The sequence below is a fragment of the Harpegnathos saltator genome, unplaced genomic scaffold (assembly GCF_003227715.2).
Source record: "Harpegnathos saltator strain DR-91 unplaced genomic scaffold, Hsal_v8.6 scaffold695, whole genome shotgun sequence".
In the NCBI taxonomy this organism is placed as follows: Eukaryota; Metazoa; Arthropoda; class Insecta; order Hymenoptera; family Formicidae; genus Harpegnathos; species Harpegnathos saltator.
In genome coordinates, this window is record NW_020230532.1 from 466,294 (window position 1) to 489,023 (window position 22,730).

General features: G+C 51.5%; 1 protein-coding gene across 1 annotated transcript; it reads left to right on the forward strand.

Annotated features, from left to right (window-relative positions):
- Positions 1 to 95: 95 nt before the first annotated feature.
- LOC105192154 (Bardet-Biedl syndrome 9) lies at positions 96 to 15,391 on the forward strand. Its single transcript, XM_011156080.3, has 12 exons — positions 96 to 478; positions 787 to 875; positions 4,251 to 4,515; positions 4,886 to 5,136; positions 5,464 to 5,594; positions 8,430 to 8,607; positions 8,820 to 9,068; positions 9,334 to 9,573; positions 10,724 to 11,007; positions 12,259 to 12,429; positions 14,034 to 14,171; positions 15,049 to 15,391. The coding sequence occupies exons 1-12, from the start codon at positions 204 to 206 to the stop codon at positions 15,280 to 15,282; spliced, it is 2,505 nt and encodes an 834-aa protein (XP_011154382.1). The 5' UTR covers positions 96 to 203; the 3' UTR covers positions 15,283 to 15,391.
- Positions 15,392 to 22,730: the final 7,339 nt, after the last annotated feature.

Sequence of the window (22,730 nt, forward strand, 5' to 3'; positions counted from 1 at the left end):
TTTCGTTATGCATCTTTAATTACGACGAGAGACTCAACTCCACCACCGCCTAATGGCGACGACGCGGTGTTGTGACGGCGCGGTGTCATAGCAACCTGTTCCCCGCTGCCGAGCGAGGCGTCGCGAGGACGCCGACGACGAGGAGCCCGGCGAACGTCGATGCGGGCCACGAATTCGCGAACGATTCGCGGGGATCGCGGGAAATGTCGCTGTTCAAGACGAAAGAGTGGTGGCGCACCAGGTGCGGAGTGAACGAGTCCTTCGACAGGCGCAGTCTGCTGATCGCGCCGTTATTCGGCGCCGACAGGAAGGACGTGATCGTGGTCAGCAGCCACAGCGGCTACCTCAGGATATACTGGCCGTCGTCGCAATGGCTGGACGAGAGCAAGGAACCGAGCGGCTTCAAGTCTTCGGATCTCATCATCGAGACGCGGATCGGCGAGTGCATCGTCGACGTGAAGGCAGGAAAGTTCGTCTCGTAAGTGAGAGACAGAGGCGCGATTCGGCGCGTTTCTCGCCGAGAAATTGGCGCCGACCTCGTCGTTCCTCGGGAGCGAAATGCTCTCGGACGAATCTCGCGTTAGGCGATTTTCCACGCAGAAGGGCTGCGCAAACGCAGCCGCGTATCGCAGCCGCGCTGCTGCGATACGACTAAATATAGCCCACGTCACGAATATACCCTTGTCTCTGTAATTAGATATCGCGCCCGACTGCAGCCCGACTGCAGTCTTGTTCGTTTTGGCGTTGTGCATTTTTGCCGATCGTATCGACACCGATCTGTTTCAGGAGCTCGCAGGACACCCGACTCGCGATACTGACACCCGCCAAGCTCGTCGTTTACAGTATCGTTTTGAGCCAAGGATCCGTCGACCACGGTTTGTATATCGTCAAGCCCGTCAGTCAAGCGTTGCGCGCAATTAATTGTAATAACATAATAATAACATAACTCGTGCATTTCATGAGCGCGGCGCTCCTCTGCTGCTCTTTTAATTGATAATAAAGCGGGATCGCAGCACAATGCGCCGCGCGTTGTCGGGATATGAATTTGAGCGTCATCGCGGTTAACATTAATCGCACGGCGAGGGAACCCCCGAGACAGAGACGCGCGGCTAACAAGATCTTGAGCGATCTTGAGAACCGCGCGCAAAGCCGCGGCAGGAATTTTCGCGGTGTCCGCCTCGTCGAGGCGGATAAGCCGCTAATTAGGATCTCAAGCCGCTAATTGGGATTTGAAGCCGGCCCTGACGAGCGAGGCGCGAATAGATATTGTGTATGCATTCCGTTGCACATTTTGCGTCTCTAAGCCCCTTCTCACTTGTCACTGTCGTCATTAAGTGCTACATTAACAATCGTTTATCATGTTTGCCGCTAGTGCCATTACTACGATGATCGTCGCTGCTACCGCTACGTCACGATTATAATTTGCCTTTCGCGCCGCGTCGACTTGCTAGAGTAGAATTGCAATTATCGATCATCAATTTAACACGACTCGTTTGAAAGAGCCACGGCCACGGTGTTGTTTCGCTCTTCTGGCCAAGCCCCGAAGTTGTACACGAAAAAGCCGTCACAAAATACCGTCGCCTCGACACTTTGCTCTGATTTGCGCGAATTTGCCTCGGCGAGGCAGATATTCACGCAGGGAGTTCCGCGCGCCTGTTTATCCCGCGATCGCGATATCGCGTATCAAAGTGCAGCGTAACACGTCGCGCTGTCTCGCTCGGTTTCGCGATCGCGGTCGATCGAAAACTCGAAACACCGACACGCCATCGCCGTGGTCTTCCCTCTTTCTCGACGCTCGCCATCGCGCCATCGTGGCGATTTACGTAACGCCTCGGCGGACTTTTTTTTTTTCTAATTTCCCGCGATCGCGCTCGCCACGACGAGGACGACGACGACGACGACGACGACGATGACGACGACGACGACGAGTTTTCCTCGCGCGCGCAGCGAGCGAAAGATCAAGGAGGAGTCGAAGGCGCTCTGCTAACCCTAGAGAACGCCATGTGAGACACGCGATTATCGATCACCGATACTGTAATGATTTACGCGGCTGTGTACGCATAAAATGCCGGGGGATTACGTAAGCCGCGCCAACCGCGCGGAAACAAATAGATCGACGCGCTGCGTCAAGCATTAGAAACTTATGTAAACGTCTCGTCTATATAACGGCCGTTGCATGAAAATATCTAATTGTACGTTACATTTGGCGTGTGTCTCTCTCGAACGTAAGCGAGAACACGATACTCGCTTTCGTATGTCGCCCGCGAGTGCGCCTTAGGAACACGCGGCTCGGAGGAGGCGCGCGTATAAAGATTTGCGGCCGCGCTCGGAAAGATTAAGTTTCCCCGGTGAGAGACGCGACGCGGACGCGGATCGAGGGGCCAATAATTTTCAATCGACGAGAAACGTCGTGGCAACAATTTCCGTCGCGGCCATCGATTAAAAGCACTTATCGAAGTACCGGCCCGCCCGGCGCCAAATGACCGGTTCGGCCGTTTTCCAACGTTACGATCACGATCCGGGGATAGAGAGGCGCCTCGAGCTAGTATCTCGTTAAATCTGCCCAACAACAACCAAGCGCGTTTCGCAACGATTCGCGTCCGCTTTGCGTTTATATTTGCGTTTCGAGTACTTTGCGATTCCCCTCCGCGGATAAAGACATGGAGAAATTGCGAGAAGCGAGAACGCGACTATCCGCGGCGATTTCTGTCTGCGTCTCGGTTCGTCTCCGGTTATCATTTCCTCTCCTTCTTTGTCGCTCGCTCGCTCTCGCTCGCTCTCTCTCTCTCTCTCTCTCTCCGTCTCTCCGTCTCGAAATTTCAAATAATGCATATATTTAAGATATTAATTTTATAATTTCATTAATTTATAAATATTGCATTTCATTAATATTATTAATCTTATAAACATTAATTAATTAAGTAATTTTTATAAAATTAATAATATTAATTTCATAAGAATAAAATCTCCTTCTCTCTGTTCGCACGATACGTAGGAACCGACGAGAGACGTGACTCCTCGGCGGACTTGGTCCTCATCTTTTTTCCTCACGCGGTCGTTATAACGCGCCGCGCGTTGTAGTGTACGTGCGGGCCGCAAAACACTGATCCGCTCTCGTCCGGACGCGGCTGCCTGCCGCGCCGCCGCGATGAATTGCGGCCTGACCTATATACGGACAGGAATCGCGATTGTTCGCCGGCTCGCCGCTTGTCTAGCGCCGGCCGAGCGTCGCACATCAATCTCGCATATTTATTCCTCCAATTAACCGCAACGTATACGCGTGTCTACGGAGGCTGCACAATCGGAGGCCTGATTTAACGTCGAGGTAATCGCCCGTCTCCGATAGAGACGCGCGGCGGATTCTCGACCGTCGCGATAACGGGCGTGCGCGTCGTTTCAGCAGTCGAGGAAATCCGAGAAACGCGCGAGAGAGACCGTCGTCGCGAGCGAGAAATACGTAGCGATCGGTCCGACGAGCAGAAATAATAATACAAGGCGGAGCATGAAAAATCGGAGAGTTATCGGTGGATGTTTTCTCGCGTTTTCCTCGCGAGCTTCGTCGGGGGAAATTACAAAGAAGTCGTGCTAATTGACCGACGTATCCCGCAAATACAAACGCCGCTAATGCTGATGTATCGCTGATGTAATTAGCTTCTGCGTCGCGAGTCGCCGAGACCCCTACCCGCTGCGCGCGATGCATCGCGCGTTTGCATAACAATTTGTCGACGATTTTTGACGGAAGTGGCGACAAGGAGCGCTATCGCGTCGTTTCGCGCGCTCAAATGGTCGACGCGAAATCCCGTTTCGATAAATGGAACGGCGTTTTATCGCCTAGGCCTGTCACAAGGCCGCGCGCGCTGCTCACCAGCCAAATATTCTCCGAAAAAGACAAGAGAGAAAACAAGAGCAGCATCTCGCTTGAATGCCCTCGTTGAAAGCCGAACTCGATTAAATTGCGGTGAAAGCGGTGAGACGCGCGCAAAAAACCCGGGCGACTTTGGGAAGCTACTTCCTAGCTCAGACTTTGCTCTCTCGGTCAAGGTTTCAAGGACTCGGACTCTTCTCGTTTCCAACGCAGATTTAAAAAGCATCGCTTTCGGACAAGATGAGAAAAGGGAAGAGCGACTAAAGAAGAGGGGGAGGGAGAGAGAGAGAGAGAGAGAGAGAGAGAGAACGCTTTCGCGTTTCGCGCGTCGCGCGAGAGAAGCGGATCAGGAGCGAGCGAGCTGAAATGTCGCGTACCTTTGCAGGGGACCGCTGCGACCTGGAAGTCGCGTACGAGCATCCGCTGCCGCGATTTCCGGCGACCTTGACGACGGGCCCGTTCGGCGGCGTGCGGGGTCGGGACTTTCTCTGCGTCCAATGCCTGGACGGCGCGCTCCTCTTCTACGAGCAGGAGACCCATGCCTTCGACCTGCTTCTCGGGAATCGGCTGCTGCCGGAGCCGATCGTCTACGTTTCGCGGAACGACGTCTTCGTGACGCCGAGCTCGTCGTGGGTCCTCGAGTGCTACAGGCAGGTTCCAACGAGTCTCGCTTCCGAGTAAGCCCTCAGCGTCAATGAACACCTGCCGGTGTAACAGATAACGGGTTGCCGCGATCGTATCGGGTTGCGGCCTCGTCTCTCAAGTTTGCGATTCGGCGGCGCAAACGGAGAGGAGAGGAGAGACGGTGTGTCCGCGACAACTGTCGTTGTCTTTGAATCTGTGACGGAGCGCGCTGTGAGGGCAGCGAGATACTTAATCGTTTAGATACTTGAAGGTCGGCATCGGGAACGGGGGCAGAAAGGAGGGGGGAGCGCTGGTTCTTACGAGTGTCGATTTCGCGGGTGAGAAAGGAGCGCACTGACGCGCTCGCGCGAATACCTTCGCCTCGTTGCTTCGCAGGTACAAAAGCATGGCGGAATTTGGCGGCAACAAGGATCGCGCGGAGGGTTCGAAGCATCTGGAGCCGGACTGGAGTTACAACATCGGGGAAGCCGTTCTCGACATCAACGCCGTTACCCTGAGCAGCTTCGAGGTCGGGATCCTCGTGCTCGGCGAGAAAAATCTCTACTGTCTCAAGGACAATTGCGTCTCGCTCAAGTACACGAAAAGGCTCGAGTACAAGGCGCTCTGCTTTCAAGCTTACGTGATAGGTACTATCAATAAGACGAAATTAAAATTTAAAAGAGAAAGAGGGAGGGAGGGAGGGAGGAAAAAACAAGTAAAATCGCTTCGATACACCGCTTATTGTTATCGTTGCTCGGCATTTCGCTGCTCCTCTTTCGATCTCCTCTTTCTCTCCGTCTCTCTTTCTATCTCGTGCGACAAGGAGAAATAAAAGAGAGAGAGAGAGAGAGAGAGAGAGAGACAAGCAAGCGAAGAATCTCGCTCGTAGACGATCGTCGGCGTGCGATGCGACACGCCTAATTACTTTTAACTGGTAGGAAATAAGTGTGCTAATTGAGCGGCGATGCTTATAGAACCGGATGGCAAGCTGATGGTGCTCGTAATCGCTGACACGAACACCCTGATGATTTACGAGGGTACGACTCTCAAGTGGTCGGCTCAGCTGCCTCTCGCTCCGGTCGCCGTAACTCGAGCGCATTTTCAGGTAACCGATGGCGTAATTCCGTAGCGCGTATTCACCGGGTCCGACGCGTTCCACAGTGTCACTCTGCGGAAAATCGCCGCAACGTGTAAATAAAAAGAAAAACAAAAGCGAGGGAGGCGAGGAGAAAAGCAGAGAGAGAGAGAGAGAGAGAGAAAGAGTGAGGAAAATAAGATTAGAACTTTCACGCGTCGTACACGCGCTTCTTTTTCAACGAGCTTCTCCCTCCAGCGTGAAAATCAAACGGATAAGACGTTAAGGGAACTGCAGGGTCAGATTATTGAAAAATCGTGCTTGTTTTTCATCATGATTTTGTGACGAACTGAATAAATGTGCAAGAATGAAAATTTTACATATATTTATATAACATATGAAGAGTAGACAAATTTTGTTTATTAACAGATATTCATATAAATATACGTCCACTTGAATTTCAAGTGCGTCTTTCTCGAAATTTTATTGTTCAATCTTTTGCAATGATTTCTCCGAAATTGAGCTACATACCGATTTGAAATTTTAAAACAATAATATTTGTTCATCTGGCTCTCCATGGATGAACCATGGACAATTGCGTCAAAATATTTCATTTCGAGATATACATTTTTTTATTGCGAAAGAAGTGAAGAATTTGAATTTTTTCCTAATAATAGCTGCCATTTTGTTAATTTTGTTCGATTTTTTTTGTAATGGTTTCGTAATGGTTCACCGGATAATGATAAGCCTCCTCAAGATTTCTAGCTCCGAAAATTCGCTCTGATCGGACCATCGAGAGCCGAGATATTACTGCAAAAACGACAACTTGAAAAAAAAAGGAGGATATATTTCAGCTATATATATATATATATATATATATCGTATATTTATATGAGTATTTGTTAATAAACAAAATTTTTCTACTCTTCATATGTTGTATAAATATACTTTTAAAATTTTCATTCTTGCACATTTAGTTTCAGTTCGTCACAAAATATTCACAAAAACAAGCACGAATTTTCAGCAATCTGACTGTCCAGTCAGCCTTAACGTGCGTATCGTTTTCCGTTATCGAGTTTTTTGCTACATCGGACATACTTCTTGGGAAATTCAGCCAAACGGCCAAGTCGACAGCTAGGCGTTCACTCTGATAACCCGAGCCAAACAGCGTTTCCCAATTCACCCTATCACCTCCCTGGCAAGGGCACTCAGGAGGCGACGATCTGGCGATAGTACGGAATGTATCTACCGAGGAAGCCATTAATTTGGAGCCGAGCGTCGGCGAGGAAAGACAGGCGGAAAAAGAGATCATCGGGTTGTCGGAACGGCAGCGGGGAGGAAAAATGAGAAAAATGTGGAAAAAACCTTTTCAGAAGAGGAAGAGAAGGAACGAAAGGCCGAACGCGGGAGGGGGAGGAAGGGAAAAAAACCTCGGCGAGGTCTATCTATATTTACGATAGTCTGCAATCAGAGCCGATGACATTTGACAAAGAAACAAGCGAGACCTCCGCCATATTATCGGTGTTCCTCTTCCGTGTCGGCTCTATCGGCACCAGCAGCCGTTGCTTCTCCGGCAACGTAGCGTCAGGCTCGGATCTATCGTGTTCCTGCGGAGAGCAGAGGTCCTAACGGCGATCCCGACGTAGCAAAACTCTCGTCAAAGGGCGAAACGCGCCCTGGTCTCGCGGAGCGCGTGATATCGATGTCACGTAATGATAATATCGCGCTTCACATCGCGACTAAAATGCACAGCTTGACCTTTCGTCGTAAAGGATATCGCGTCCTTAGTGTGGACACGACGCGAGATGATAATTGGACGGGTCGTTTAAGAGCGGGACGCCTGGTCGTCTCACCGATCGTTCGGGTACATTAAAAAGCGCGAGACAGAAATCGCAGAGAGAGAGAGAGAGAGAGAGAGAGAGAGGATAAAGGCGAAGACGAGGAGGAGGCGAACGCACGCGACGATGACGATCATTCCGAGGAGTGTTCAAGGCTCGCGAGCATCGGCATCGCCGATGAAAGGCGTACGCGATCCCGACCTACCGGGAAAGGAAAAAAACCGCAAGAGTGCAGGGAAGGACGAGGAGCCGACAATTATCACCCTGGTTTTATCTTATCGTCCTGCCGCAGCGCGCGACCACAGCAAGGTTGCCATTGTTGTCTCTCCGGAGGACACATAGAACGCGAGCGCGAGCAAACTGCCGGCTAATTAGCTTAATACCGAGAACTCCGCTCCGTTAATCAGCGAGCTATCGCTGCGGCACAGCGCGAAACTTGTTATTCCCCGCAATATAGACGCCTCATGTTGATACGCAGGGGAGGGGGAGGGCGAGTTTAGAGAAACCGTCTAAATCGGACGCCGGACGCTGAACTATAAAAATAGCGACTAGAGTGCGATTGCTCTTTATCTTATCCCGCGCGCGAGCGCAACGAGCGGGAGCGAGCGGGACATTCGTGTGAGAAACGGCGGGTTTTCCGAACGGGGGCGCGAATCGGAGACGGAAACGGCGAATTTCCAATCGTGCTGCGAAAAAAACGGCCGATGTCGTGTCGCTGACGATGTACGGTCGCGCGTTTGCTCTTCTTGCTCGTTTTTCGACTTGGAAGGTTGAGGCCGTTTTCCAACGAGAGCGTGTCGTTGATTCAGCCCTTGCGTTAATCTTGCACATCTGCGGCCTGATAACTGCGATATACGCGGGCTATTTTCTATTATCTGCTTTCACGCGGTTGTTTCAATCTACGCGCTCTTCGCTCGACCGAGCGCGCCTTCTCTGAGCTTCGACTTTTTCTTTTCCCGCCGAGAGAGACGCGCTAACGACTGTTTTATCTAGCGTTTATACATATGTTTATCGTATCCTCTTCCAGCACTCGAACGGCATGGTCGTCGTGCTGTCCGAGGAGGGCCAGCTGGAGGCTTGCTACTTGGGCTCCGAGCCGTCGTTATTTATCGCGCCTCCTCTTCATCGACGCGGTTACGATTACGTGGCCGCCGAAGATGAGCTCACGGAGCTCCGCAAGCTGGCGAGGAGGAACAAGGCTTCCGGTATGAACAAATAAACCGCGCGAATTAATCCGTAGCAGTCGTTACACACGCGCGTAATAATCTCCCTTTCGGGAAAACGCAACCGCACCGCGAAAGCGAGACCGCTTTTTTCGTTTGTTGCACTTTCGTTAATTGAATTGAATGAACACCGTGAGGTCTCTTTTGAGAGATCTCCAACGTGAATGATCTTGCCGTCGAAATCGCTGCTCAAGGTGATCAGCTGAGCGACATCAACCTGGACGCCGAACTGATCGTGACCGTGACCGTGTCGCCGGACGTGGAAGCCTACCCGCGCGCGAAGCACGACGACGCGAAGGACGAATCGCCGGAGGGTGGGTACCTCGTGTGCAGGATCGTCATCGAATTGTCGTCCTACACGACGCTGCGCGACGTTCAAGTGCACACCCGAGTGTCGAAGCCGTTCGTCGCCGAGAAGGACCGCCACGTCATCCCCAATCTTTGTAAGCAAAATTCGCGCGCGCGACATCAAACTCGATTATCGTGTTTCCCGCGTTTATCGAGAGCCCCGTGAGAGCGCTACCTCCTGCTCAGGATGAACTTCGCGTTAAAGACGAAAGATAGATAGAATCATGACGTGAAAATTGATACGTGTCCGCTCGCTGCGAAAGAGCATTCGCGAGCCGCGCGAGCGAGCGCGAGCGAGCGCGAGAGGCGCGAGAGATTCGAGTCGGACTCGCTTTGCCAATTAAGCGCGCGAATGCAAAGGTAACCGGCAAACGTTGCACACGACGATCCACGCGAGCGCGAGCCTGCCGGCGATGTCGTCGGACGTGAGAATCACGGCGAGCTACGAGACGGATCGTGGGAGCCTGCGCGTACTTCAGAAGACGGCCCAACTGCCCCTGAAGATGATGCTGAGGGCCTGCCCACCCGAGAACACGTCCACCTTCACGGCAACCATCAAGTGCAGCGAGCCCCTCGTCGCTTTCAGCCAGCTGTTTCCCGGTAAATCCATCGGCACCGTCGTTTATAATACCCCACCTCCCACACACCGCCCCCTCGCGACCAGGGCTGCAACCGCGATAAAGATATTCCGAGTCGAATCTTTCGCCGACGAGTTTTTCTCCGCGCCCAGGTCCGATATACGAGCGGCGGAGCTGCCGGAGGCAAGCAAGAACTTTCAGCTCGTTTGGCTTGAGGTATATGAAAATTAATGGACGGCGCATAGCGCGATCGTGCTGGTATCGCCTTGGAATTTCGCGCGAGTCGACAAAATATGGCGTGATAAAAAAAACTTGTCTCGCCCTTGCTGTCGCAAAGTACGATTCAGCGCGATCGCGCGATCCGCGAAAAGTGCGACCCGCGAGGCTTCTTGCGAAAGACGAAACGTCAGTCGGTTTGACCGAGCGACGCGCTTTAATTAGCGCGTAACCTGAGAAACAGGCGATTCGACCGGCTTCGAGTTGCCGAAGAAATCGCTCGCGAGATGCGATCCCGCCCTGCGAGCCCGCCGCGTCGTAAAGGATTCCCTAAAAACTCACGAGTCTTTTTTACTCCGCTTCGTATTCCGCCCGCTGTTCCCCGTATAGGAAATTACGGCCCAGGAAATTGTGGATAGAATTAGGATGTCTCGTTTGCGAACGGCGATATTAAGGAATCCAGTCTCTCTCTCTCTCTCTCTCTCTCTCTCTCTCTCTCTCCCCCTCTCTCCCTCTCTCGCTCTCGGGACTTAAACGCGGCCCTCTGCCGGCCCACCTAATACGATAATCAGACACCGGGGGCCCTGGGGGATTCACCCGGACCTCCCCAATCACGAGAGTCTTTTCCTTCCTTTTATCGGCCCCTCGACTTTAAGCCTCGCACACCTGGTGGATTCGTAATTTAAAGTCGGTAAAACTCTCGTTAAGTGAATCCCTCTTCCCTCCCCGCTGAACCCCGAGCCCGTCCGTGGATCCGAAAATATCAATCCCTTCCTCTAGCAGTTGCCTCTATTACAGCCTCGACAGTCTCCTCGACCTCGACCTCGACGGCATTGTTTCGTCGAAAAGATTCTGTCGAGACGGAGCGATAATTTTGGTATTAATCAACGTCCGATGTCGAGTAGTCGAGCTGGTGAAGTTTTCTTCACGAGAGAGTGTTCGTTGTTTCTTGACAGAGCTTACAGGGGACGTGCAACGGCAAACTTGGAACGCGCTCGGCCTGCAGCACGTGCAAACCGGCAGCGTGGTGACGATCGTTCCCGGCGCAACTAGCAATCGGTACCGAGTGCAGTCGAACGACGGGCTGTCGATGGCCTTGGTGGTTCAGCAGCTGCTGAATAGGCTCAAAGACAAGGCCAGTGGGAAGTTTACGAGCACTATCGCGCACAATCACGTACAGTTGGTCCAGTCGCAAATGGAGGCGCACTTTCGCAGCCGGCAGGAAGCCAACGAAATCGCGGTAATCGCGTGCAATCTCGTCCCTTTGTCTCGTCTCTCTCCCGTATTTAAATCTAAGTAGCGCAATCGAGCGACTCGATTAAAAACCCGACTAGAAATTTTGATCAGGTTCACCTAACATTGATAAGAACCTATATAATAGGGTGAATGAAAGGTAATCCTAAGTAAGTCAGTCGACTTACGACAATGTCCTAATGACAAATGAGTAAGGAAGACCTTTATAAGGTTATAATGATTGGGTCCACATTAGGAATGTACCAACCTATGATATAATATGGTTCAGTTCACTTGATCAGGTCCTTGTCGGGATCTTATTCATTGTACCTAGTATGATTTGCATTATCGAGTTTTAACAAAACAATTTTTGGGTGTCATTTCCAAATATAAAGATGTTTGCATTGAAAAAATATACTTGAGATCACTTGAATATATTTGTAAAATGCTGTAGAAACTAGCCTTCTTTTAGCAGTCAATAAGTAGTTGTAAAATTAACGTGACATGCAACTTTTCTCTTTAACACTACTTTATGTCTTGTCACCTTGTGATACTTCATGATCTTATAATATTCATTTTATGTTTCTTTTCCGAAACATTTTACAAGTATGCTCAAACGATCTAAAATATTATTTCATGCAAATATCTTTTTATTTGGAAATGAGATGAGAGAATTCTCAGCGTGTCATTTCTTATTTCTAATGTCATCATCCAATATAGCCGTGGTGAGTAATCAGGAGCCATAATTTGAAAACAGAAAAACGTAATAAGGATTCCATAAGGTAACTCAATAAGGACCTGACTATGAATCCAGGACTAAGGTCCTGATATCCACGCTGCGTTACATGACTTACTAGGACCCGATAGTATTACCTTACTGGAACCTGATGTCCAAATGAGGTTAACCTGATCAGGACCATGAGTTACAAATTTTTAATCGGGAATCTACACATCTGCGCTTCTTTTAGATTTGCGTCACAAGTGGAAAAAAAAAATTATCAAAGCGCCTGGAAATTTCTCTCTCTTTCTCTCTCTCTCTCTCTCTCTCTCTCTCTCTCTCTCTCTCAAGCAAACACTTTCGCCGTACCGGAATCGTGACGGATTTAAGATCAGCTATTTTAGCCGACGACGACGACGGCGGCGGCGGCGGCGGCGGCGGCGTTCGATTCGTCAGCACCGCCGTCGCCGTCGATTAATTACCCCCCCCGTAATTCCTCCCCGCTTTAACTTATTCGCTCCTTTTTGTTCGGAAGCGCAGAGCGAGATCGGGCTGCTGTCGACCCAGTTGAGAAACCTCGAGAGGAAGATGCTGCGCGCCGTGCGGGAGAGGAACTCCCGGTCTCTGGCCGCGACCGGCCTGCCGTTCCTCTTGGAGTCGACCTATCGCGCGATCTTCGCGCTTCTGGACGATCTCGCGATCGCACGAGCGGTAATTGACCGACATCCCGTCATCCGGCCAGTTTCACTTCACCGCGCGCGGCAAACTCGCTCCGCTCGCACCGAGATCGATCTTAGCCCTTAACCATCGTCCGCGACCGACGCACGCGATCCCGATTGCGTCTTATCGCGCGAAATCGTTGAGACACTCGAGGCAATAATTTCCATTTTTACAACGACGAATCTTCCTTGTGCGCGCTCGCGCACGAGGAAAAATAGCCCCCCCCCCCTCCTCTCCCGAGAGATCTATCCCGGTGCTCGCGATATTCGAAGCGAAAGCCCCGAAAGCGAGATCTCGAGCCCCGGAGTCATGAAGAGCCTCAATTTTGCTCATTTTCTGTGCGTTTACTCGGAGCGCAAGCTGGTAAATCGAATCCGTATCCGAGTTGTCGCAAGTTTGCGATTTCGCCGCGCGATCGCGGAACGCTCGGCTCCGCGTACGTCGCTGAAACACTGAACACAGTCGGATTTCTCCGTCTCCGTCCGGTAATGCTCTCGCAAAGTCGCGTACGGTAATTGCCCGTTACAGTTGCCCTCGCTTATTCGCCGACGCTGGCAGCGCGAGCGGCTGTAATCTCGGCGGTGCAACACGCGAGAGGTAGTCGCGCGCGATCGCGGCCGATACGGTACGGCACGCTTTATCGCGCGCCGATCTGGAAGCGGAGATGGCAATCGCGCGCGGCGGTTTCGCGAAACGTATCAACGCGCCCGTTGCGCATGTGATCGTTACCCGATCCCCTCGTCGTCGCGCTCGAGTGGCTTATTATTTGCGAGATTTATGGCACACACCGGGGAACGGAATTCGATGCGAGTGCCGATTCGCGATACACGAGCCGCGCCGCTAGGTAATGAGGGGAAAGACAACGGATCGTTTCGCCGTCCTCGCGCGGCCACTTGTATCGCGCAAGAAGAAACAAGGATTGCCAAAGGAGAAGCAATCGATCGTAATTTCGCAGAGTTGCAATCCCCCGAGTCTCTCTTCGCGATTAATTAGTGGCCTTTATCGGGGTATCTCCCTTGTTCTCCGTTCTCGAGTCGCGCGCGCGCGCGCGTGATTCAGCAGAAGCCGAAGACGAAAGTGCGAAAAATGAAACGCGACAACGATCGAAGTCGAGAGAGAGAGAGAGAGAGAGAGAGCAATGCACGCGCTGCGAAACGAACGAAGCGGCAAAGTGGCGAAGAAAACAGGTGCACGCAGGTGCGAGCGCGATCGGGAAACTACCAAATGCCGAAGTGAATGGAAGTGAGTCAGCGAGCGCGTTTTTTTCCAGCTTTCGTGCAGTTTCGCTGTCGGGTCGAGTCTCTCTCTCTCTCCCTCTCGCAGGCGGAGTGATTCACCGACGGCCGGCTATCGATGAAATCGGCATGTAATCGCGACAGCGCAAGGTCGCCGCCGTCGCCGCCGCGCCGCTGAGACAAGCCAAAGTAAAATACGCGGTAATAGAGCGCGTCTTGAGCGCGCTAGCGGAATCCGGGGACTCTGGTCCGTCGGGGAATATGATACCGGTTTCGATCCCCGACTCGAATCTCGGTGCTCGCGAGTATCGGTGCGCGCTGACGTAACGGCGGTGTGTGATAATTGGGCGGCTGTTGCAGGAACGCGACCGCACCGGTCACGGCTTGCAGTGCGCCGTGAGGTTACTGCTCCTGCTGCTGCAGCTCAATGTAAACGAGGATAAGTACGCGATGCTCGAAGCCGCGATCGGATTCGAGCCGCAGCTGCGCGACGAGCTCGTAAGTAACCACCCCGAAGACTGAAGAGGAGAGACGAAAGGCGATGCGACGACGCCGCCGCCGGTCGGTCGAACAAAAGGATTTCGAGCCGACGCACAGATGAGACATTCTTTGGTTGAAAATTCTCTGGAGAGTTGAATTTCCAACCGATCATCAATGGACATCAATGGATGGGCTTGATTCCGATATATAAATAAATTCCGAAGAGATCTGTCTTGCGGAAATTTAAGAAGAAATTTTTTTCTCAATTTTTTACTAGCCCCAAAAGAGGAAAAATTGTCGTTAAACGCGAGAGACTTGTGAAATGCTCATTATTCGACACGTATTTCTATCTAACAGCGTATTCAGCGGATTGAAATCTATGAAACCAATCAACAGACACCTCGAGATTGATCGATCTTGAAGCGGAAACCCATTAATCCAAAACTCATATGCCCAAAATACAAAAACATCAAATATAGACCCGTTCAGCATAAAATCGAGGGATTTTAATTCTTCATTCTTTCTTAATGTGGGCTGAGCTGATGAGCTTTGAAATTCCGAGTTTTCTAAGAGGTGATTATAAGTTCTGGGGTCTCGCGTTTAGTATCCATAGGCAAACCCTAAACCCATGAACCCTGAACCGATGATTTTTTTCAAAATTTCGCCTAGATTCAGGATCAACCTCATCCATTGGTGTCGACGATCGGTTGGAAATTCAGGTCTCTAGAAAATTTTCAACCGAAAAATGTCATCTGGCCCCACTGTGCGGCGGTCGGATAACGATCACCTCTTATCAGCGGCAATTTATTTACGCGGTCATTCCTTTTTCATCATTATTTCTTTATGTACTTTATTCATCAACACGTCGCCTTCTACCGATCTTGGCTCAATTTAGGACTGGGAGGAGATGGCCGACGCCGGCCTGTGCGCCTTGCTCCGCTCCACGTCGCGAAAGTCCAGTCACCTGGACGCGAAACCCGCGACGTTGAGCAAGATGACGTCTGTCAAGGAGTTCGCCAAGCTGAAGAAGCGCCTGGTGCACGCGGTCGAACGTCTCGACAGCTGTCGGGAAGCTGCCGATCTAGCCGAAAACGAACAGTCCGAAGCTGATGAACGCGCCACCTCTTGAACACACCTCCCCTCGCGCCGACAAACTTCTACTTGCCGCGAGCGTCCGCAAACTTGTGTGTCTCCGACTCGTCCAAAAGAACGAAATAAAGGGCAAAAATCGTACTTGACAACTTGAGACAACAGGGAAAGACGAGACTTTCCCGGAAACTTTCCTGAAATCTAGCGACCCGACTCGAATGACTCTATCTATCGTTCTTCTATCGGCGAGATGCTCGGGATTTATCTGCGCAGATCGATCGGCCGTACCTTGCCTCGGCTTATTCGCTGTTGCGTATATACCGATACGCCACGCACAGGTGCAACACACACGCAACGCGTGTGCTCGCGCGCGCGTTTACGTAAGTGCATCTATAGGCCGGCGCTGCGATAATTTTATTCCACAGCCTGCGGCATATCGAAATAGGCAAAGTCGACGACGGAACATGTAGTTTGAGTGATTCACGCTGGCGCCATGATTCCGCTTTTTCGAGGCTAATTAATGGGAAGAATGTACGGGAACGAGAGAGTGAGAGAGAGAGAGAGAGAGAGAGAGAGAGAGAGAGAGAGAGGTATGTGTTTAACTCTCGCGGGACCAATAACAGTACACGCTTTGTTCGATCATTTTCCAGCGAGAGCGCGCGGACGTAATATATGCAAAGTGCAGCGCGCAGAATGGAAAGGATCGTAGGCAACTTTTTCAGATCCCGCTGCCTGAGTACTCGCGCGCTGTTTACTCGCTCGACGACAAAGAGACACGTTGCCGAACGCGTGCAGGACGCGTTCGTTATGAGCTACGTCGCGTCGCGATATTCCCCGTTAACTCTCTATCGCGCTTTATCGAAGGATACGATCAAATCGCCGCGGGAGTGAAACGTCAACACCGCTCGCCGCGCGGAATATTTTTCTGGGGAGACGTGACGCGTCGCCGGTGAGTTTCTCCAGCGAGATTTCTATGCCGAATAAAACACGCCCGAGGCAACTGGTATTGTTAAAAGACATTTCTCTCTCTCTCTCCCTCTCTCTCCCTCTCTGTCGCTCTGTCACATCGACTCGATTTAGATAACAAGCGCACTGACAATTCTCTCGATCCCGAGCGTTTACCGGCCGTCATTTCCTCGTTTCGCGCGTTCCGCGCAGCAAACGCACGCTCCGCAACGTTCGCGAGAGGACCCGCGAGAGGAGATCCTTGGTTATCTGCGTGGCTTCCCACGAAAGACCGCGCGCGAGCGCGAAGAAACAAATAGTCGCGAGGCCCCGTAGTAACCATTGCCGAAGTGCTCGGCAAATATTTAGACGGCAGAGCACTTTTCCGTTGCGGCCACTCTGGCGATGTAACAGATTTGAAATATTTACGACCGCAGCTTTGCGGTTCGGATAAACGCCGCGGTAACATTGGCGGATAACCGCGAACGAGCGGCGCGTAAACAATGCAGCCGACAATGTTGCAACGACGATACGCGAGCCCTTACGAACTCTCGCGATGCTTGATCGTATTGACACAAGGTCGCGATGCGCGAGTGAATTGCATGCAAATGCAGCATCTAACTCACGGGCATAAGCGGGCGAAATGTGCGTTGTTAATCCTCTCTGCTTGATCGATCACATCGAAAAATCGTCGACGATAATGACCGATGATAATAATAGCTTGCGACGGTCGGCGGGAGAGCAATTACAAGTCGCTCGTTCGAGAAACTCGAGGATACACGCCGCGGCGTGTACATTTCAGATTTCCCAACTGCGAAGTTTCCAACTCGCGGCGCTGCGACTCTAACGATCCCCAGGCGCCAATACAGACATCACCAGACATTCCCGCCTACCTCGGAAAATTCGTAGGAAACAGCCGCGCGCTGCGCGTCTCGAGCGGTCTTTCGCTCGTAGCGCCAATTATCTCGCGCAGCAACGCGAGAAGATCGATGAAGAGAGATCGCCGTTCAATAGAATATTCCCTAACGTCGGGCGAATCGATCGATCAATCGATCGCCCGCGGCGGAACCCGGAGAGCCCGCGGAGGAAAAAATGGCGACAAATCGATAAACGCGCGCGGGATAAATCGGCGACACCTCCGGAGGTGTGGAAGGAAACTTACGAGTCGCTATTATATCGCTTTATCGCTTTTCGCCGGGGGAAATGAAGAAGAGGAGAGAGAGAGAGAGAGAGAGAGAGAGAGAGAGAGAGAGAGAGAGAGAGAGAGAGAGAGAAAAGGAAGGAAAGGAAAGAAGAAACACGGGGAGTGGTTCCCTCGTATATCTCACCACCGCTGCCGCCACCGCCACCATCGACCATCGGGAACAGGGAGGAGAGTTCATCGAGGAGGTCAGGGTCCGATGTACTACGTATTATTGCTGCGCCTCCAAGTTTTCCAGGCGGCGGCATAAACGATGAGCTGCGCGCGCGCGCGTGCGCGAGTTCCGTTCCTTATTATTTACGTCTCTAACGGTGGAATGGCGGAGTTGACGCTCGACTCTGGCGTGTACCTGCGGGCTCGAAAAGGCGGGAGATCGCGATCGGCGATTCCAGCGATTGAAAGAAGCTGGATGTTGGAGTCCGAGAAGAAAGAGGCCAGGAGGGAGGATGAATTTTTGAAATTCCCCAGACATTCCCCGTGTCGCCTCACGGCGGCTCAGCGGCGTCTCCGCGGCTTTAATGCGAGGAGACGATACGCTCGAACTATTTGAAAAATTCGCTGGGGAAACTGGACCACCTCGTACAGATCTGTTGTATCTGTTATCTGCTGATCTTGGGGACTTTATCGCGAAGGAGCTGTTAACGCGCAAACGGGTCGCTTTCAACGATATTCCTTTTTTCTCATCGCGCGTGTCGCGCGAGAGCATCTAATAAGCCGAAGGCGAGCTGCTCTACCTGTGTCGCTTCTATTATCAACCGTGAAAAAAGATAAGCAGGTAAAACTTGCCGCTGCAGCTTTGTGTAAACTCGATGGCGGATGGCTCCCGCTGAGCGCCGGTAGACGCGGAAGAGAAGCTCCCGCGGGCAAGTTAGAAAGGCCATCAAAGAGACGGATGAGGGTCCGAGGAAGCTACGAAGCACGGAGGAAAGGGTCGAGAACGCGAGGCCGGCGAGAGCGGCGAGAGCGGAGAAGTAGTTTTTCCGCGCGCTGCTTTGTCGCTCGACGCGACGTGACGCGGTCGATGCGAGATTTTTCCTCGATCCACTTCCGCGATCGCTACTGCAAAATTCATAACGAGCTCTCGAGCGAGCTCTAAGAAAGCTCAATTTCCGCCCATTCCGCCTAGTCACGACTGTCGCGCAATGTGAGATATCCCCGTGAAAAAAAAAAGAAAAAATGCCCAACGTTACGCAGCGTAACATCTTTGCGGGATCTAAGTGGTCGCAATTTCGGGACGCCTCGTAAATAAACAATTTTTGCCGGCGCGGCAAAAAGGAGACGGAATCTCGCGGCGGCGAGGGCCTCTGAACGCCATTAAATTCCGAACGAACGTGCGCGCGCGCGCGCGCGCGCGGCCCTTCGTCGTCTTCTTCGCCTCCGGTCGCCCCGCTGGATTACGTGGAAACTCGCCTGCGGGGCTTCGCGATCGACCTTCCCGGAAGAAAGTGGCGATATCTCCGACAGGACGGCTTCCTGCGCGATCCACCGCGCGCGCGCGCGCGCGCGCGCGCGGCCCCAAGGAGCCGCCGCGCGTGATTATGGATAGGATTCTTTTATGCCCCGGCATGCGTCCGCAATATGCGCGCCGTTCCGCCGGCCGATCCAGATGGGTGGCTTTTTAAATGCGCGCGCTCCGTGCAGCCATGTGCGTGTGCGTGTACGTATGCGTGCGGACGCGCGCGTGCGGATGCACGCAGAAAAACTGGTTCCGAATGAAGATGCATATTGTATGGGGGGAGGGGGGGGGGTGGCGCATAGGCGGAATCGAATACACGCGGCCGTTCGTGTACCGTCTATATCGGAAAGTTAATCGGTACCGGGCCAGCGAGAAAAAAGGCCGCTGATCCGAGGTACTTAGAGGCCCCAGGGTCGAATCGACTTACGGGCCCCGTGTATAATGTATACGCCTCGCTATCGAAACTTTGCGGGGATAAAGGATACCTCTCTCGCGTAGCGAGTTAATGATTTTCTTTTACCGTACACGCGCTTTTGCACGCGCGCGCGCGCGCGCGCGCGAAGACAATTTTATGGATCACCGAGCGAGATTGGTCTCCGCGGATCAAGGACCCTTTCCTCCTTCCTCTGCCTCTATCCTTGCTGGTACTCGTCTCGAGATTGTTGCGCGCGCTTCGAGTAATTTTGACTGCACCGTAACGACGAATTCGAGCTTCCTCCTCGAGAGTTCCTCGGAGGGGCGCGTCAATCTCTCAGACCGATCTTTCGGCGATCTTCAAAGGCGAGACCGGGATAAAGGAGTCTGAAAAAAGGACGTGTTGCGGACTCGCGGATCTAATCCATCATCGTTAAAAGAAAAACCGGCAGCGGCTCTGAGCGCTTTCCCAAACGCGGTCGGCTGACCATTTCTCGGAGAAATGTTGCTCGGACGTTGCTCGACGAGCGGGACGACACGCGACGGGCAAAGGTGAAACGAAATCTCGGACGATTTCGATCGCGCCCAAAGTGAGAAAGCAGTGTGTTGCAAATTGATGATCGGATCGCGCTCGATTAACCGGCTCCTAGCGAACGAATAACGCGCGCAGCATGCCAGTACGGCCCTGACGCCAAATTAATTAGGTGTGAAATTTCCGACGACAGGAATCTTTCGTCTCGCTTGAGATCGGTAGCGGGCAGGATGTGCCGTTACCGGAAACGGATTCAAGATTGCGCGGGAACGGCGGCGGCCGTACAACAAGCCGCAACGCTCTTCCTCCTTGCAATCGAGATCCTATCGTCCCGACAAATGGCCGTTACGCAAACGAGGGGGGTCGCGCGATAAAATAAATTTCTCGAGAAGAAAGCCAACGTTGCTCGGCGACGGACACCGCGGACCGCGGGAGAGACTTGAATTTCGGCCGCGCGAATATGTGTCGCGCGTCCCTCGCAATCGAATTTGGCATTGTTCAAGATGTCGCAAGAATCGAGAATTCGTCGAAAATCGCACTGAGAGAAAAGTATATGATATTTGGAACTATAATGATATAGTAGCTAAATTATGGTCCGAAATATCATATTTATAGTAACTACATGGTGTATTACCATAACATATCGGTAATAATTATGATATAGGCATAGTACAACCAACCATATAATATTTTTACTAAGTTTTATTATAGTAAGTTAAACGAAAATTACTGTATGGACACAAATATAAAATGGTAGGTAAAGTAACTCTTTTATACAGTCAATATTACCAGAATATTTGCTAAATGATGACAGATGTAACTATACGAATATTAAATCTCACTATATTTGTGAATGAGAAATTAATGAGAAATTATGTGGTAAAAGTAACTAAAGACAATCATTGACTATATATTTGTGTTTATTCTACTATATTTTGCAGATTCCACCAACTGTAAAAATATGGTTGACGCCAAAATGAACTATAAAATATAGTGAGAGATTACAGTTAATTCAACTATATTTTTCTATCAGTACGGGGATTGACTCTGCGAGCTGAGGTTGAGTCACTCTCCGGGACTTCGGACACTTGACATTTAATTTCGGAGAAATTAACGCCCGTGTTATTTGTGTATTTTTCTCAGCGCGAGTCGACGAGAGCGAGTATATAACTCGTTCGCGAACGAGCGCGTCTACTACCTGCTCCAGACGCTGCGAAATTTATACTCGAGGCAATATTCCAAAATTCATATTCGAACGGGGATATTGATTTCGGATTCGAGAAAGCGTAAATTCATTCGAGAGAGAGAGAGAGAGAGAGAGAGAGTATAAATTTCGTCGGGTCCTCGTAGGCACGCGCGCGCGCGCGCGCGTGAATAGAATATTCAGGAGAACGCGTGTAACCGCGGCCCGCGGGATGATTTACGAGCGGCTGGAAATTAAGATGCTACTTTGATCAAATATCATTTCGCGTGAATAATCGTGTCGATTGTACGGGCGGGCGCAGAGCGGCGAAACATAAGAGACCCTCACCGACGCGCACGTCAGTTACCACCGCAATAAAATTTCGACGGAAGGATGCGCCCCCCGTATACAGGCACGCACCCGCTGGCATTTATGATTTAATACCGGACCACCTTGCTAAACTCGCAACCCCGGGACCACCAATAGCGATGTTTGAGGATTAAGCCACCGTGAGAGACAGAGGGAGAGACGGAGAAAGAAAAAGAACGGTAATCAGGGGATAACAAGACAGGGAAAGAGGGCGGGAGTGACCGAAACACGCCGCGGTGCTCTCACAGGATTCTCCTTCTCTTTGTCTCTCTCTCTCTCTCTCTCTCTCTCTCTCTCTCTCTCTCTCTCTCTCCCCCCCCTCCCTCTTCCTCTCTCGTCTTTCGATCATTGATGGCTTCCGTCCAATTACCGCGCTCCTTCACTCCTACTCTAAATACACCTATTGCGGCCTCTCTTTCGGCCGGTCGATACCTCTACAGATGGTCCGAGATCGAAACCGCCTCGATCCCTCGATGGAATCTCCTACCTGTCAAGCGAAAACCGAAGAAGACGTTTCTCGATCGAGCAGTCTCTCTCTCTCCGAGCGACCGAGCTGCCGGCGACTCGCGATTTATCAGCCGACGAGCGAAACTCTTTTCGGTTTTTTTTCTTTACTTTCAGTTCCCGTTAATTATACTTTTGATATCCGTCTCACAAAATTCAACGCAAACGCGACACATTCCCGAATCCGTTGCAAGTCGAAAAGGTATTTCCTCCTCATTTAATGCCTCCGCGTTTAATTTACTATTTATTTATTCACACAGACGCTACCTTCCGAGATACTCTCGACAGTTTAATCCCGATTAATCGCACAATCGCTGGTTAGCACATTACATCCGAGGCGAAGAAAAGAACGAGAGACGGGTAGGGGGGTAGGGGGGGAGGGGAAGAGGGAAGAAAAATTTATGGTTTTAATACGGAAGGAAATTTTCGATTCCGAGTCATAAAAGTCGCCGTAATCTCTCGGACGATCGAGAGACTGCGCATAATTACGCTCAATTTGTGTTTTATAACCCTCGATACATAGCGCGGCGGCGTGGCCACCAGTCTAACATCGCATTTGCGATCTTCAACGTGATGACAGGCGGCATAATCAACGGAAGCATAATGAGGAACAGGCGCAGAGAGAACGCGTCGTTGCGCACTTTTCCCCCCTCCCCTTTCTTCTCCCACCTGCCCCTTCCATCCCGTCGTAGATGATATTCGATTAAGAAACGCGATTGGAAGCGCAGTCGACGCCGCCAATCGCGTACCGACCGCAAAATTGATTCTGAAAGGTTCGCCTACTTAATCGCCTGGATCTGCTGAATCAGCCTGAGAAAAAAAACCCGATCGACTCGGCTTCTTGCCGCGCAGCTGGGTGCAAGAAGCGGGACGATTAATAGAAA

Bases quoted from the DNA above. Each gene is read 5' to 3' on its own strand.
- LOC105192154 (XM_011156080.3), top strand. From the start codon at position 204: ATGTCGCTGTTCAAGACGAAAGAGTGGTGGCGCACCAGGTGCGGAGTG. The intron at 9,574-10,723 runs GTAAATCCATCG...GTTTCTTGACAG, and splicing joins TTTCAGCCAGCTGTTTCCCG to AGCTTACAGGGGACGTGCAA. The intron at 14,172-15,048 runs GTAAGTAACCAC...GGCTCAATTTAG, and splicing joins CGCAGCTGCGCGACGAGCTC to GACTGGGAGGAGATGGCCGA.